Source organism: Kryptolebias marmoratus, linkage group LG13, assembly GCF_001649575.2.
Source record: "Kryptolebias marmoratus isolate JLee-2015 linkage group LG13, ASM164957v2, whole genome shotgun sequence".
NCBI classification, from domain to species: domain Eukaryota; kingdom Metazoa; phylum Chordata; class Actinopteri; order Cyprinodontiformes; family Rivulidae; genus Kryptolebias; species Kryptolebias marmoratus.
In genome coordinates, this window is record NC_051442.1 from 26,088,084 (window position 1) to 26,104,738 (window position 16,655).

Sequence of the window (16,655 nt, forward strand, 5' to 3'; positions counted from 1 at the left end):
GAGTTTGCAATGAAGGCTCTTAGAGTCCTGTTGATGTTGTACATCTCTAAGCATTCAATTATCCAAGTGTGTGGCATTGAGTCGTAGGCTTTCTTGTAATCAATCCAAGCCGTGCACAGGTTGGTGTGTTGGGTTTTGCAGTCTTGGGTGACTGTGTGGTCTACAAGGAGTTGGTGTTTGGCTCCTCTGCTATTTATGCCAATGCCCTTCTCTGCTGTGCTCATGTATTTTTCCATGTGCCTGCTTATTTTAGCTGCTGTGATGCCTGACATGAGCTTCCATGTTGTAGAGAGACAGGTTATTGGCCGATAGTTGGATGGGACTGAACCCTTTGATGGATCCTTTTGGATCAGGATTGCGCGCCCTTCAGTTAACCATTCAGGGTGGGTTCCATTTTTAGCATATATATATATATATATATATATATATATATATATATATATATATATGAGAAGTCGTAATGTTTTAGTACGACTTTGGTAAGCTACAAAGCCGCACCGCTCGCAGCATTAAGGCTCAGTTATAGTCGTGCTTTGTAGCATTACATAGGACTCCTGAGCGAGCGGCGTAGGCATTTGTACTCGAGGCTTACATCGGTGTAGTTTTCTTCTGTGAGTTTTGAACCGTTTGATTATCTTTGTGATCCCTGATAGAGGGATCATTTAAATGCTGATACAGGCAAACCAGCTCCGCTAGAGCACCGAAATCGTCCATTTTGAATGGAGAGCGGCGCACGCAGTCTGCGCGAAGTTACAAAAATTGGGAGGTGCACGACGATGCTCCTTATAGTCCGGTGTGCTTTATATATGGCAAAAGTTTGAAAATCGACCCTTCATTGGCAGTGCATCTTATAATCCAGTGCGCCCTATTGAAAATACGATAGTGACTTTATGGAGTTTAGTGTCAGAACAAAGACTGAAGAATTTAACCTGTAAAATCCACAAAAACAGCTGTTTTACAGCTTTACTGCGAATATAACGTCAGCTCTGTTTTTAAATTAAATGTAATGCAACATTCTGCTGATGGTTGGTGACTGACAGCACTTTATAGCTTACAGTGACCATGGTCCAACAGCTCTGAACAAATAAAACAATTACTATACCAGATAAACTCCAGACCACTGTCTCTCGTTGCATGGACTGCCATCTCTCTTTGACCACCCTCTACCACCACCTCTCTCTGTCCAGACCGCCACCATCTGGCCCTGGCTGTCCAACTGCAGTCTCTTGCTGTCCGGACCGCTGTCTGTCACTGTTTGGACCTCCATCTTTCGCTGTCCAGGTCATTGTGTCTCGCTGTTTGGACTGCCGTCTCTCGCTCCCCGTTGCTATACGGATGGAAAATTCCTTCGAAGCATGTGTGACATTATTGTAAAGCTTGAGGGTTCCTCTTGCCAAATGTGGGACTCAAGTTCCTGTCGGCATCACTCCAGATATAAAAAAAAGGTTTTCAAACCACTACAATTGTTATTAAAACCTACTTCTTCTTCTTCTTCCATTTTTGCTGATAAACAACACAACAGTAACTTCCTCAGTGTCCTCCGGCAACCTGCTACAGCAGGCGGCAGCACCTTCAACATCACCAACCAAGGAGGTAACACCGCCCACATAGTCACCCCACTTTGGCATTTTGACACAAAAAACTCTAAAAACAGGTCATTAACATTTAAAATCAGAAAAAATGGCCACTGGAGTGTTTTATGATAGTGTTTACCTGAAAAGAAAAACATGAAAAGTCATTGTTTTGATATTTTATTTAATTTCCCTTTTAAAACAGAACAGACACAAGACCAAGTTCACACGGTGATTTGTCGACTTTGAAGCTAAGAAAAACTTGATCTTCTTGTGATTCTGTTTGAGTTGAGAGGAAAAGAGTCGATCAGACTTTGAAATGGAAATTAATCTGACTACCGTTTACTGAGCCTCCTCCTCCACTCTCCACAAAAGCTTTTTAATCATGTGTTCAATCAGTGTAAGCAACCCTTCTCTGAGATGAAATAATAATAAAAAAACACAGAGGTTTTGCTCTTATGTCCTCTGAGTTTCAACAGTTACAGACTATCTGCCTGGGGCCTTTCTGTGTGGAGTTTACATGTACTCCTCCAGCTTATGTGCGTTTACTCTGAGTACTCTGCTTTCCTCCCATAGATCAAAAACATGCATGTTAGGTTAATTAGTAACCCTTAATTGTCCTTAGGTGTGGTTGTCTGTGTCATTTGTCCCTGTGATGGACTTACAACCTGTCCAGGGTGTACCCCGCCTGGAGACAGGCGCCAGCTTCCCTGGAGCATGGAAAGGAAAAGCGGGTAATGAAAATTAATGGATGGATAATTGTGTTGACATAAGATATGTGAAAAACATTACTTTTTATTTTAGGAAAATTCTGTTATTGAAAACAACATCTCATTCTGCCAGTTGACATAAATGTCTCTTTATACCCCTAATTTCAATACATAAGTTGATATCGCCTTCATAAGTAACTGTACTTAATTTAAAACATCTCCACCACTATGGGACACTATAAATGCTTTGAGTTTATATCACAACAATGGTGAAATTAACTAAAACAAAATCAGATTATTTATATAGCGCCAACTTACAACAAAAGTCGTCTCAGGGCACTGTACAAAAACATTCACATACATTGTAAAGAGCTAGTTAGTTATCTATCTAAGGAAGCCGGATTGTGTTGGATCTTCACTCTGGGTGTATTCACACCAGGAAAGTCCTTTGGTCCGCTTGTTTGGTCCGGACCAAAAGTGGACTTTATTTTTTTCGTTTGGTGTGGTTTGCGTTCACATTGTGCTTTTTTGTAAGCGGACTATAATTTTTAAACAAAGCCACGTGGGTGACGCTCATTGCTCCCATTGGACAGAAAGACGGGGGCAGCGGTTGGAGCACAGAGCACAGACCCTGAAATAAAGATGGAAGTCCTGCGTGCTGGATTTGTTATGTGCACATCCGCTCTGTTGGTACAATTACAGCACCATTTTGAAATTCAAGAGCAGCTCATTCAACGTCGGTTTAATGACGTTTTACTTCTATTTTTGGAACGGCGCCGGCAAATGCGTGCCGCAACTCGAAGAAGACGAGATGCTCTGTGCCATGATGCTTAACAACGGTGGCCCGTGAAGTCCAAAAAGGCGCAGGCTTTACGTAGTTAGTTCGGCTCAAGTCCGGTCTGTATTCACACCAGAGTTCGTTTGGAAGCGGACCGAGACCACCTCAAGAAGTGGGTCTCGGTCCGGTTGTTTGATCCGCACCGGAGTTCGCATGACTGTATTCACACCTGCACAAAAAGTCCGGACCAACGCTGGAAACGAACTCTGCTTCGATTAAAATGAAACAAATGTGTCAGGTCTGAATACGACCTCTGTCACAGTCTCTCATCCTGAGCAGCACACTGATGACAGTGGAAAGGAAAAACTCTTAACAGAAAGAAGCCTCCAACAGAACCAGGCTCAGGACCAGCAGCCATCTGCTTCGACCGGCTGGAGTTAGAGGACAGGAAAGAGACACAGACAAACACAGAATGACTGGTCCAGGCGTAGTTTCTACTGGAAGAAAAACACGTTAATGATAGAAATAATTACAAATACAAACATGAAGAGTAGAGCGAGTAAAGACAGCAGCAGAGTGAGGAAATGTGATCAGCAGTCTAAGCCTATAGCAGCATAACTAACAGATAACTCAGGAAACCTAACCCAACCATACCCATAGGATTTATCCAAAAAGTAAAGTCTCAATCCTAGTCTTAAACATGGACAGGGGTGTCAGCCCCACAGACAGAAACTGGAAGTTGGTTCCACAAGAGAGGATCCTGATAATTGAAAGCTCTGCCTCCCATTCTACTTTAGAAACTCTAGGAACCACAAGTAAACCTGCAGTCTGAGAACAAAGTGTTTTGTTAAGATAATATGGAACAATAATATCTTTAGTATAAGATGGAGCTGGGTTGTTGAGAGCTTTGCATGTTAGAAGTAAGATTTTATGTTATATCCTGAATTTGACAGGGAGCCAATGAAGAGAAGCTAAAACTGGAGACATCTGACCTCTCCTCCTAACGTTCATCAGGACTCTGGCAGCAGCATTTTGGATCAACTGAAACTTTTAAAGAGTTTTTGGAAACCCAGATAATAAAGAATTACAATAGTCCAGCCTAGATGTGATAAATGCATGGACCAGTTTTTCTGCCTCACTTTGTGGTCAAGGTGGTCCTTGTAGCATATTTAATGTGGGGGTTAAAAGACATATCCTGATCAAAAATAACACAGAGGTTCTTTACATTAGAGCTGGAGGCCAAATTAATGCCATCCAGAGGAAGTGAAAGGCTGTAAGGTTTGTTCCTAAGATGTTCAGGTCCAAAAACCACAACCTCTGTCTTGTCTGAGTTTAAAAGCAGAAAACTATGAGTCATCCAGGTTTTTATGTCTTTAAGACAAGTTTTCAATCTCAGTAACTGATTGGATTCATCGGGTTTCATGGATAAATATAACTGAGTATCATCAATGAAAGTTTATCCCATGCTGTCTAATAACTTTACCTAATGGAAGCATATATAAAGTAAACCTTTTGGTCCAAGCATGGAACCCTGAGGAACTCCTTGACTAACTCTGATGTATGAAGAAGATTCATTATTAACATTAACAAACTGTAATCGATCAGGTAAATCTGATATAAACCATTTTAGAGCTGTTCCTGTAATCCCAATATCATGTTTAATCCTCTGTATCAGAATAATATGATCAGTTGTATCAAATGCAGCACTGAGATCTAACAGGACAAGTATGGACATAAGTCCACTGTCTGAGGACATGAGAATATCATTAGTGCTATTTCTGTGCTCAAAACCCTGACTGAAACTCCTTAAACAGATTATTTCTGCTCATATGTTCACACAATTGATTTGCAACCATTTTCTCAAGATTTTTTTTAGATGAATGGGAGATTAGATATAGGTTTATATTTGGCCAGGACTCCTGAGTCAAGATCAAGTTTCTTAAGTCAAGGTTTAGTTACAGCAACCATAACCCTCCTGTGGCCTTCAGCTCAAATTGACCCAAAGTCACAAGGGCTTCTCTACCTCTCTTTGTCTCTCTCTCTTTTCAGGTCTTCAGGAGGGTTAAAGCTCTGTGGTACATAACCATTCATTAGAGACAAGCAAAGCAGATCCAAAATGGGGATATTATTTAGTGGAAATATCTCTTTGAACAGTCTGGTTGAAAGGCTTTCCATTTTCATTTGGATCATTAAAATTATTTGCACACTGTAATATTTGTATGCTGATGCTACACATGCATAACTCTAATTATTTTTTATTTAAAAAAAATTCTTAGCTGCATAAAAAAAATTAGGTTTCTACCAGAGCAAGAGTGAGTTATCAAAATACTGCTAGTACTGGCAGTTGTGTTAAACTGGGTTTACTGGCCTTCCCTCTGCAATAATCATTTCTATTAGCTCAGAACTTTTCCACTTCAACACAGAACTCAGCAAAGTTTCTCCATTAGGGGGTTGTAAAAACATGATAACCATGTCTTATAAAGGGAGCGCTTTAAAACCTCTGAGTATGATGTAGCATAAGTTAAGAGTTTTGGGACACAAATACACCAACATCCCTTCAAACACCATAGGATCTTGGGGACACAAATTAAGCATCAAGATAATGACTCATCAACCTCCAAGCTTGTGGTTCAGCGGGTTCTCAGGGCATCGGGGTACATAGGTTGGAGTGGACGTGTTGGGGGACATGGACCCATCTAGTTTTGTTTTGTTGTACTGTATTATCTGCTTTGTATTTGTCTTTTTTATTCTGTTTATTTTTTTGATTATTTTGTTTTGTCTGTTCTGCTTTTGTTTAGTTTGTTTTGTCTTAGTTTTTGGTGTATTTTGTTTGTTAGTTGTTTTGTTGAATTTTGTTGTTTTTATCTGTTTTTATTTGTCTTGTCTATGTAGTTGTGTTTATTTGGTTTAATTTGTCTGTTTTGTGACAGGTGACTTGGAAGACAGAGCTGTAATCAGAGAGCCCGCCTCGTTACTAATAACGAACGCCACAAGATCAGACACAGCCAAGTATCGCTGCGAGGTCACTGCTGCTGAAGACCAAAAGTCTTTTGATGAGATTGTGATTGACCTTGTTGTAAGAGGTACTCTGACTTACTTTCACACTAATACATCTACATTAGTGGGAAATTTGTAGAAATTGTATATAAATAACAGAAGCTATTTGTTGCTCTTAAAAGGCAGACTTTGCTTAGTGAATCCCACTATGGATGCTGTAAACTGATACCTGGTTGTGGGTCGCTTCGACCCTTTGGCATAAATATGAGGATGTGTTCTGACCAGAACTGCCCAGCTGCAAAGGCGTGTTCCAGGCTATAAGAGGAAACGTCTGAAACGGCATCTGTTCTGAATTGCAGAGCTAAAGAAAGCAAGGGCTGTGTGTTTTGATGGCATTTTCTGGCAGGTCCAAAAACCCTTTTTTCACCCGGTCCCATCAGTGATATCAATCCATTGATCCATATGGGTTCACAGACATTGTGTGGGGGTTTTAGGCTTTGGAGCAAACTGAAAGCCCAGCAGCATCCTGTTTGTTGCATGAAGACTAACTGTACTGACTCTCATCATATGATCTGTGTCACCACAGTAAAGCCTGTGGTGCCAAAATGCCGTGTTCCCAAGTCTGTGCCTTTTGGGAAGTCGGCTGAGCTGAGCTGCATGGAGGAGGAGGGCTTCCCGAAATCTCAGTATCAGTGGTTCAAGAACAAGGAGGAAATCCCAGATGACCCAAAGACCAGCCTGAAATTTTTCAACTCCTCATACACGCTCAATGCAGACACAGGAACTCTGGTCAGTATGTATGCACGTATGTTTGGACAAGGACACAAATGAGTGGCCGGGGCGGGGCAGCAGGGACAGTGGCCTGACACACAGGGGTGGGAGCAGATATTTTAGGGAGATGGTTGGGGGGCTTGGGTTTGAACCACAAAAGGAATCTACTGCCCTCCTTTGCACATTCCTCAATCGTTGCTTACTTCCCAGCACGACAAAGCTCTTTTCTGTCAGCATGTAGGTGTGACACAGAAATTTCTATCTCACGTTTCCTTCTTTACTAAAAACACAACTAGCTCCTGTCTCTGCTCACTACCAGCTGAGGTGGAGGCTAGAAGAGATTTTTTATAACATTATATAACATTAGAAAAGCTTCAACAGAAAGATTTTCTGAAAGTTAAATACAACACTTATGTAGAAAAGACTGTAAACATGGTTTACATTGCTTTGACAGTTTACAGTGTGGTATCTTTTATGTGTTAAAGTAAATACGAACTCTCATGCTCTAAATGCAAGATACATTGTTTAATAGGGGTGATGGCCATGGCGTCCTATGATCTAAAGGCAGCACAGTGGAGCAGTGGTTAGAGCTGGCGCCTCACAACAAAAAGGTTGCACGTTCGCCTCCCGACTTTTCTGTGTGGAGTTTGCATGTGTAAATTTTCTTTGGGTGCTCTGGTTTCCTCCCACAGACCAAAAATGAGCATTTTAGGTTATTTGGTAAATCTAAACTGTCCCGAGGTGTGAGTGAGAGTGAATGGTTGTCTGTCCTGTTTGTCTCTATGCGTCTCTAGGATGAACTGGTGACCTGTCCAAGGGTGTAGCCCACCTCTTGTCCAATAACTGCTGGAAATAGACACTGGCTCCCTGCAACCCTACACAAATAAAGAAATTATGGAAAATAGATGGATGAATAATTCTAACAGCATCATGAAAGCTCAAGTAGCTGGAGAGTCTGTCAAACACTTGGGTATTTACAGAGATGGAATTTGTTCCAGATCACTTGTTATCATTATTATTAATATCTCTTTAATGTTCCTTGTGTCTTTATTCTAACCTTTTTGAAATATGTTAGTCTAACCTAAAATGCAGGAATGGATTTATGTTAAAAATGAAATTAAGATGACAAAACATAATAAGAGATAATGAGATTTATTTTATATTTTGCAGCTAAATAAAATGGAAAAAATTCTAGTTATAAAATTCAGTTCAGTTGCTTTGTTTTAAAATTTTTATCAAAAAAAGATACTTGTGTGTTCAAGTCTGAACTATTTTCATAGGTAATCTGAATTTAACACTCCCTGAGATGAACATGACGGGTTTTTATTTACAATGCAAATGTGTACCAGCTCCCGCACGACCTGGAAAGGAAAAGGTTAAAAAGATGGATGGATGGATGGATGGATGGATGGATGGATGGATGGATGGATGGATGGATGGATGGATGGATGGATGGATGTCACATGTTCTTTAATCAGTGTCAGAATAATTATTTTAATCTTTTAGGAAGAAAAAACAAATGTATACAAATAATTAATTATCATCATCAGTTAGTATGTTATAAAATGTCTTTTAACTTTAAAGGAGCCATTGTTGTGATCTGTTGTTGGATTTGTCTGTGCAGAAATTTATCGCAGTCAGAAAAGAAGATGCAGGCGAGTATTTCTGCCGAGCGAAGAACGATGCAGGACATGCTGAGTGTGCAGCCCAGAAGATGGAAGTTTGTAAGTGTTGAGTAAATCTAGGGTAAAAAGTCTCCTGTGTCTGTCTTTAATGTCTCCCCTCTGACTCCGCCTCCACAGATGACATAGATGTTGTGGGGATCATACTGGGAGTGCTGGTGGTGGTTATAGTGCTCTTATGTATAACAGTGGGGATCTGCTGTGCGTACAAACAAGGTTATTTCTCTACCCAAAAACAGACGGGAAACAAGTAAGACACTGAAACCAGTTCACATGTTCACACATTGATTCTCAGCCAACCAGCCTGGTGTAACTGCTGTGCTATCTGTTTGTTAGTTACAAAGTTCCAGCTAAAGGAGATGGAGTGGACTACGTCAGGACAGAGGATGAGGTGAGTACATCACGATTACAGCCAGGAGACACATCTGGACTTTAACTGATCAGGACAATCGAAACAGAATCAACACTGGAAAACTAAATTGACTCAAAACAAGAGTCAAAAATGCAGAGTTACTGTAATGCTTTGACATGCAGTCATGGTAAAATGTCATTTCTTTTTTAGCTTTTCCAAGTACAGTCCCTGTCAGGACTTAAAAAAAGATAACTACAAGCTCAGATAAACAAAACCGTGTTACACTGCTCCATTAGGTTTTTATAAAAACTAATCTGTGTGAAAAACTGAATCCATCTTGTCATCCAGCAGTAACTGTAGGACTTTATCAGTCTCTCACATAGTTGTGGAAGTTTTCTTTCCATCGTTGCTTCAGTTCATTGAGCTCTCTGAACCACAGCATTTAAATCAGTTTGACTAAACCATTACAGCACCTTGATTGTTTTCTTTTTGAGCCGTTCTGTTGTGTTTAGGATCATTGTTTTGTTGCATCATGACCCAGTTTGGTCCAAGCTTCAGTTTTCTGATAGATGGCCTCCAAAGGAGTTCATGGTCAACTTACTGTGCTGACAGTTGATATGCTGTGCTTGCTGCTGTGCATTATGGGTAAACGTGTCTCCTTTGGTCTCATGTTTCCAAAGGACATTGTTCCAGAAGTACTGTGATTAAATCAGATGAAAGTCAGGTGCCGTGTTGTTTTTCTCCTGCAATCCTTTCAAAGAAGTCATATTTGTTCACCCTTTTTCTAGATATCCATTCATGACCTTTGACCTTTAAATTGCTGACTGTAGGGTCATGTCCTGAAGGGTTTGTTGTTTTTGTTGTACATACAGAACTTTACAAATGTCTACTTCAGCATTCACACTTTTTTAGTAGGTTTAATGAAACAGTCAGTCGTTTATTAAAAGTTTTTTATCTAAACTGAATAATCCTTTCAGTCTAAACTGTGGTACTTCAACATGTTAATAAAAGACAACAGATAAATACCTTTACCTTCGTCCCTGCTGGTCTTCTGGTAAATTTTAGACAGAACGGTTAAGAACTTGCTGTTCTGATTGTTATCTGATGTTTTATTAAAACTGAATGTGTACAGATACAAACCTTTTTTTCTCTGTTTGAACCCTGCAGGGGGATTTCCGACATAAATCATCATTTGTGATTTGATGAGGGGAGGGCATGGTGGTTCTGCCCTTGGTGCTGTGGAACCAGGAAGCTGCTCGCAGCGTGACTCACATCCAACCACTTCAATTTGCCAAAGGTGTCCGGGGCCCACAGGACAAACATGTGAAATACCACAGAGAATAATCGGACTTTAACACCTTCAGCTGACTGTAGTTGCTAAATTCTAGTTTTATTTTGCAGTTATTGCATGGTTTTAACACTAACTGAGGAGGCAGAATTGAAACGTCTGTTTGTTCTGCTGGTTCCCTGCCCTGCAGGAAGTCCATCGTCTTTCAGAGATTTGGTTGTTTCTAGAACATTTCTTTTCTACTGGGGAAAATTGTCACACTATTTTTGATGGAATATATTTTAAAATGCCTATAGATGAAGGTTTTTAAATAATTACTTTTTTAAATAATTGTAAAATACTAACGTGTAGTTTTTCTTTTTTTTAATGTAGTGATGGATTAAAGTTCATAACACTTTTCATCATGATGTAAACATTCACACATTTCCAGAAGAACAAAAATGACTTGTAGCTGCATATTGACATGCTCATCATGATCATGGGTCTTACAAACTGAAATACCCCCCCACACACACACACACACACACACACACTCCCATTAGGATGTTTGTAGACAGTCGTAGTGAAGTGTGCTCGTCTGATGCTGTGAAACAATCAGTGCTACAGTCTTTTTTTTTTTAAGTGTCCGTGCTGGTAGTCTTGTAAATATGGTAGTTTACCATCAGAATGAAGATGAAGCTCCAACATGTAGAGGAATAATATCACAGGTCGGGTGTAACCAGAGCTCATGACATGAAATCTTGCACAGTTAAAACGTCACAAGATTTCTGGAGTTGGAAACGGATGCATGAACCAAAAAAAAACTGTCTGGTGACTTAGTCAGGTTAAATGATTGCTGAAGATGTTCCCACCACATTTTCTGGTTTGAACAAATGGTCAGGCACTAGGACCATCTGTCAAACTGTGAGAGCAGCTTTCCTGCTCCTCCTGAGGAGTCTCTGCTGCCACGCTTGGTTTAAAAACACAACACACTCAGTGCCTGCTAATCTGCCAACTTTGAAGCTGTGGAAATAAAGTTTGAACCTGTTTTTTTCATTTGAGTTGAGAGAAAGAATGGATCAAAGTTTGAGGTAAAAGAAACAATGTGGCTGTGCAGTTAACTGAGAGCCCCACACACACACAGCTGTGTGTTCATCAGGTGAACATGTTCTCTCTGTGAGGACAGCAGTAATAATAAAACACTTCAGTCAGTGTTGAGATTGACCACAACCCAGACTGTGTGTCAGATCTCACAGTCTGAGTTTATTTGGTTTTCTTCTCTAATCGCAGTGAAATGTCAGCAGCTGTTTGAATTATCATTGAGGCTTTTTTTACTTGTTCTGATGACCTGTGGTCAAATATTTTCACTCAAAAAACAATAAAAAAGTGATTCAAAATTAAAACCCAAGAAATGAATACAAGTTTTTATTAAAATAAACATTTTAATAAACTGTTTTGACTCATATATAAGATAAATTCATAAAAACTAATTTCATATTTCTGTGAAATACGATACAAGAAATCTGAAAAACATGACATTTTATAAAAAATATTAAAAAGTTGGTCCTTGATCAGCCCCTTGTGAAAAGGATTCTGTTCCACTGAGTTCACGGGTCACGCAGATTTGATGAGAAGTTCAAAGGTCATTGTCAGGTCTGGAGAGACTCGGGACAGTAGGCTGAGTCTGAGGCAAAGCTTGTTCTGTTAAAATCTCCTCTTGTCTCCTTCCTGAGACCAAGGATCCCATGTCAGGATGGGAGTGTATGTTACTCCCCTCATCACACCTTCTAGGCCCAAAAACAAAGGATAAAAACTAACTTGATGACGCAAATTCATTTTTACCTGCAAGACCTAAAAAGCTGTGTTATGGCCACCTGTTAGGACTGAAAGTTTAGATTAATTGAAGTGGTGTTTATGAACAATTAATATCTTACTAGTTGAAGATTTTTGATCAACTTCAGTTTTAGAGTTTAGTTCTGACTGGACTGATGATCTAACAAGACCAGAGTGGATCGCTGCCATCTTAAAACAGCTCCCATCTCCAAATATTCACAGCGATTCATGGAAACACTCTTTTATAAACCTCTGCATGGCTGTCATTTTCACATTAGTTATTTACATCGGATTCTGTGATTATTTAGCAGTATCTCACTGGGCTGTGACTAGTAATTACTGTGGTAGTCCATCAAACATTTTACAATTAGTTAAACAATTTAACTAATGAAATATCTTACAAATAAATTATTAACACGAGGTGGGAGAAACACTAATATTACACGGGGGGCAAAAACTTCCCTTCACCCATTTCCTGCGGGAAAGACGAGGCACTTGAAGGAGATGGATGAAAATGAACACAAAGGTGTTCTAAAGTTTATTTATATAGCACTTTTCAGCAACAAGGCGTTGTGTTGCTTCATTTTGAAATGATGTTCATCCATGAAACTTGTTTAAACTGATATGTTTCTGTACAAACATCATTTCCAAATGAGAAAACACAACACTAACTTCTTTAAAGCTGCGTCACTCTGATTCAGGAGAGGGTTACAGAGCACAGCTGCTTCCTACAATCTGCCTTCAACTTTTTGGGGGTTTTAGTGAAACGCTCACACAGTTTAGAACATCTCCTCGTCTTTTTCTCGTGTTCTTCTTTGTTAATAGACTGTGTGCAGTTTTGACAAACAATAGAGGCGATACTGCCCCCAGATGTTCCAGCCATATGTTGCAGTTACAAAACACATATATGTGGTTAATTAAGACCAGAACTGTTTCTTATTAGCTCTGTGTACGACACGTCAACAATAAAAATCTGCATCACATGTTTTTTGCAGTTGACTACAGTGACTAATCGTTGCAGCCCTAGTATTCACAAGGGAGTCTCCAAAATGTCTCAAAGCATTTGTCTTTGTGTTTCTAGTTGAGCCACAGAGGCTCACAGTCCTGACACTTGAATTTTGAATATTTTCAAAGAATTTGTGTAAAACGTTTTCTCTCAAACTAGTGGCAGATTTGTTGCAGGCGTCTCCGGCTCGTGTCACGAGCACTACAGCTGTATTTTATACCTCCTCTGACAGAAAACATCTAAAGCTACAGCCACACCAACAATAAATAATACTTATTTAAAAACTGCTCCAAATCTGCCTATCTTCATTTCAAAGGTGTACTCCAGTAAATTGATCATAAACATGGGGAAGCTGCCAAGATGTATATAAAATACAGATATAAAGAGGGCGGAGGTGGATAACAAAACAATGTGCACAGCAGAGAATACACTTTTGAAAGCTGTGATTTTCGAAAACTAGCCATTCAAAATGTGTTCACATGATTTAAGTCTTTTCTTGCAAGTTTGACTTGTTGCAGTTAGTCTCCAACAGTCGCAGCCCAGTGAGATATCAGCTTAAATGACGACAGCAGCAGCTAGCTGTACCATTTCTGTTCCAGCCTGGATCACTTCTGCCAGCAATCTTATTTCTGCTTGAGTTCCCATAGAATATAAAATAAACAGCACTGTAAAGGTTTATAAAATTTGAAGATAAAGTGGTTTTAGGAAGTGGGTCCACCTGGGCGGCCATCATTAGCTCTTCAGCAGGGTCTGGGCAGCTGACTGCTGTCATCCTAAACCAGCCGCAGTCTTCTGCCTCAGGAGTCCGTTCTGAGCTCAACATTTAAACTTTGGCAACACCAGAAACGTCCAGCTCCTCCTAGGGGATCTCATGGTGTTCCCAGACCTCCTGGGTCTGCTGCAGTGGGAGGGGCCCAGGAGGTGTCTAATTTAATATCCCACTGTTAATCTGTAGAATTATTTATTTATAGATTTTTCACAGAACCTCACTTCAAAATGTCCAAATAGTCCTTTAATCTTCTACCTAATGAGTCATGTGTTTCAACTACAGCTACTAAAACTAAAACATGTAGGAGTTTAATAAACTCTGTGTAATTAGACAGATAAAAGCTGCAGGTTTGATGTGAGCAACAAAGGAGAATTAATTCCAAGATGGCTTTTAATCAGAGTTCAGATGAGAACACAGTGATTAGAAAAGTCAGAATAATAAATTCTACCAGTTCTTTTACTTTGAGTAACTAGTAGTACACAAGTTATCATCTAATGGATGTTTTCAGTCAGATTAATATTTCCAGTTCAGTCAGAATCAAATCTGGTTAGAAGTGAATATTTTTGGAGAGGTTCAGCCTCTAAATTTTATTTTATTTCATCAATCCATTCTGAGCCTTTATCGATGTTACTGAGGCTATGGATGATTAATACTTGTACTGATTGTAAATAATGTTTGTGTGTGTTTATTTTCCTGCTTTCATAATTCTGTAAAGTAGCGATTTTTTTTTAATTAGGCTACATGAAACTTTGTATGGAGTGAAAAATGTCATGAGATTTGTTGGACAAACAAGAAGTTTAAGGTTTTCCGAAGGAAATTGGAGAAAGCAGTTTTATGATATTTTAAAGTAATAATATTAATAATGATCGCGTGCATCAGCATTCCCCCTGCAGCTGTGTTCATCATCATCATCATCATCATCATCATCATCCTCCTCAGTCTGAGGGGACCGACATGTTGGTCCAGTAAACAACCCAAACCGAGCTGAAACCCAGTTCTGATGCAGAAATCTATCCTTTTCATTCCTCCTAAGTGCCTTCAGGGACAGTTTCTCCCTACAAGCACATTTCACTGCTTCACCTCGTTACTCATCTAATCATTTGTAAATAAATGTTGTTGTTTTTGTTGTTTTTATGGAGTTGAAGGAGTAGACATATTGAATTAGAAGTTTTAAAATGTTAGTGCCTACATTAACACACCCATTACCAAAGGCTTTCAGAATGAGACAAGTATTGGTTTTGACAAAGTTTGCTGCTTCAGTGTTTTTAGATGTTTTTGTCAGATGTTTCTATAATATACTGAAGTACAAATACAAATACTTCAAAGGCTTTTATTGACAAGTATATGAAGTTTGTGCAAAGAGTTAATATTTGCAATTTTGGCTCTTCTTTTTTAAGACCTCTGCAGGTCTCTGTGATACTTCAAACTCCTGCTTTCTACTTGTCATAGCTGGCTGCAGAGGAGACACATTTCCTGACAACATTCAAACCTCTCCTTCAAGTTCTTGACAATCCGATCAATAGTTGATTTAAGTGCAGTATCTCTGCCTCTGAAGCCCTTTTTGTGCAAAACAGTAATGACTGCACGTGTTTCCTTGCAGGTAACCATGGTAACAGAGGAAGAACAATTACTTTAAGCGCCACTTTCCTTCTGAAGCATCCAATCTTTTCTAACTCAGTCAGCCTGTCAGTTTATTTATAATGCGTCCAGTCACAACAAGAGTTGTCTCTCACATACATTACAAAAGACAATTAGTAAAGGTTAGCTGTCTAAGAAAACCAGCAGGATGAGCAGCACATTGGCAGCAGTGGGAAGGAACAGGAAGAAACCTGCAGCAGAACCAGAACCAGAACCAGGCTCAGGTTGGGTCCACCTGCTCCAACCAGCTGGGGTCTCCTGGTCTTCACAACCATCACTGAAATAATGTCAGCAGCTCCTTTTATGACTGAAACGCTGTGGGGATCAAATGTATTTTCCTGAAAACGAGGGACATCATCTGATCTGAAGTTTATACAAATGATCATCATAAAAAACTGAGGCAGCAAGCAAACTTTGTCACGATTAATATTTGAGTCATTTATCTCCAAACCTTTGGCTGTGTAGTGGAACATGGTTTTGGTGATGACACGTAACACTATCAACCAACAAAGCCCACTTCCTGTTACCAGCCATGACTGAGGGGGTTTATTCAAACATAAAGAGGGTCCAGAGAAGAACTGGGCTCCGGTCAGGTCAGGCTGGTTTGGGTGGTTTCTGATCCAGTGTTGGCACCAAACAGGAAGTCATGTTGTGTGCAGGCAGTGATGATGGCTGTATATGAACATCACATGCATGTGTGGAACATGTTACCTGGTCTGTTCCTCACTGACATCATGACTCTGAAGCAAACATACAGAGGAGTGTCACTGTGTGCTCGCTTTGGTTGGTTTTAGAGCAGCTATTTGTGATTAATTAATAAAACACTTCTTATTCACTGGACAACATGTGTGGGGGTTTTCTTTCACTCTCAGAGTCCAGCTAAGAAAGATTTTAATCAAGTTCCCATCAGATATTCCACAAGCATCTTCTAAAGCCATTAGAATGGATAATTTTCCTTATCCACGCTACAAACAGCCTTCTGGTTTCCTTCTGGTGCCAGCTGGCAGCTGACTCCTGGAGAAAACGCTCCACAATCAATCAGCTCAGTGAGGACAGAAACGGGAGAAGCTGCAGAGCCAGCGCACGTTTCATTTCCAGTCAAAACAGGGAGAGTTTTCAGAACTGAAGGAACGCATGTCACCCAGAGTTTTAAACTAAGATCATCTTATGATGAGAAACGATGGAGTTGTAGCTGTTCTGATCAAACCCTTTGATGTGTGATCTCATGTGACAACGTGAGATCTGTTAGCACACAGAACAAAGGTTTTTTTTGACTTAATT

General features: G+C 39.8%; 1 protein-coding gene across 1 annotated transcript in view; it reads left to right on the forward strand.

Annotated features, from left to right (window-relative positions):
• The window catches only part of jam3b (junctional adhesion molecule 3b), a 109,364-nt gene extending 93,150 nt beyond the window's left edge, over nt 1–16,214 (forward strand). The window contains exons 5-10 of the mRNA XM_017437725.3: nt 5,990–6,142; nt 6,643–6,845; nt 8,452–8,551; nt 8,630–8,759; nt 8,846–8,900; nt 10,029–16,214. Of these exons, the coding sequence (XP_017293214.2) occupies nt 5,990–6,142; nt 6,643–6,845; nt 8,452–8,551; nt 8,630–8,759; nt 8,846–8,900; nt 10,029–10,064 (677 nt within the window). The 3' untranslated portion in view covers nt 10,065–16,214. The remainder of the gene's footprint in view (nt 1–5,989; nt 6,143–6,642; nt 6,846–8,451; nt 8,552–8,629; nt 8,760–8,845; nt 8,901–10,028) is intronic.
• The last annotated feature ends 441 nt before the right edge of the window (nt 16,215–16,655 follow it).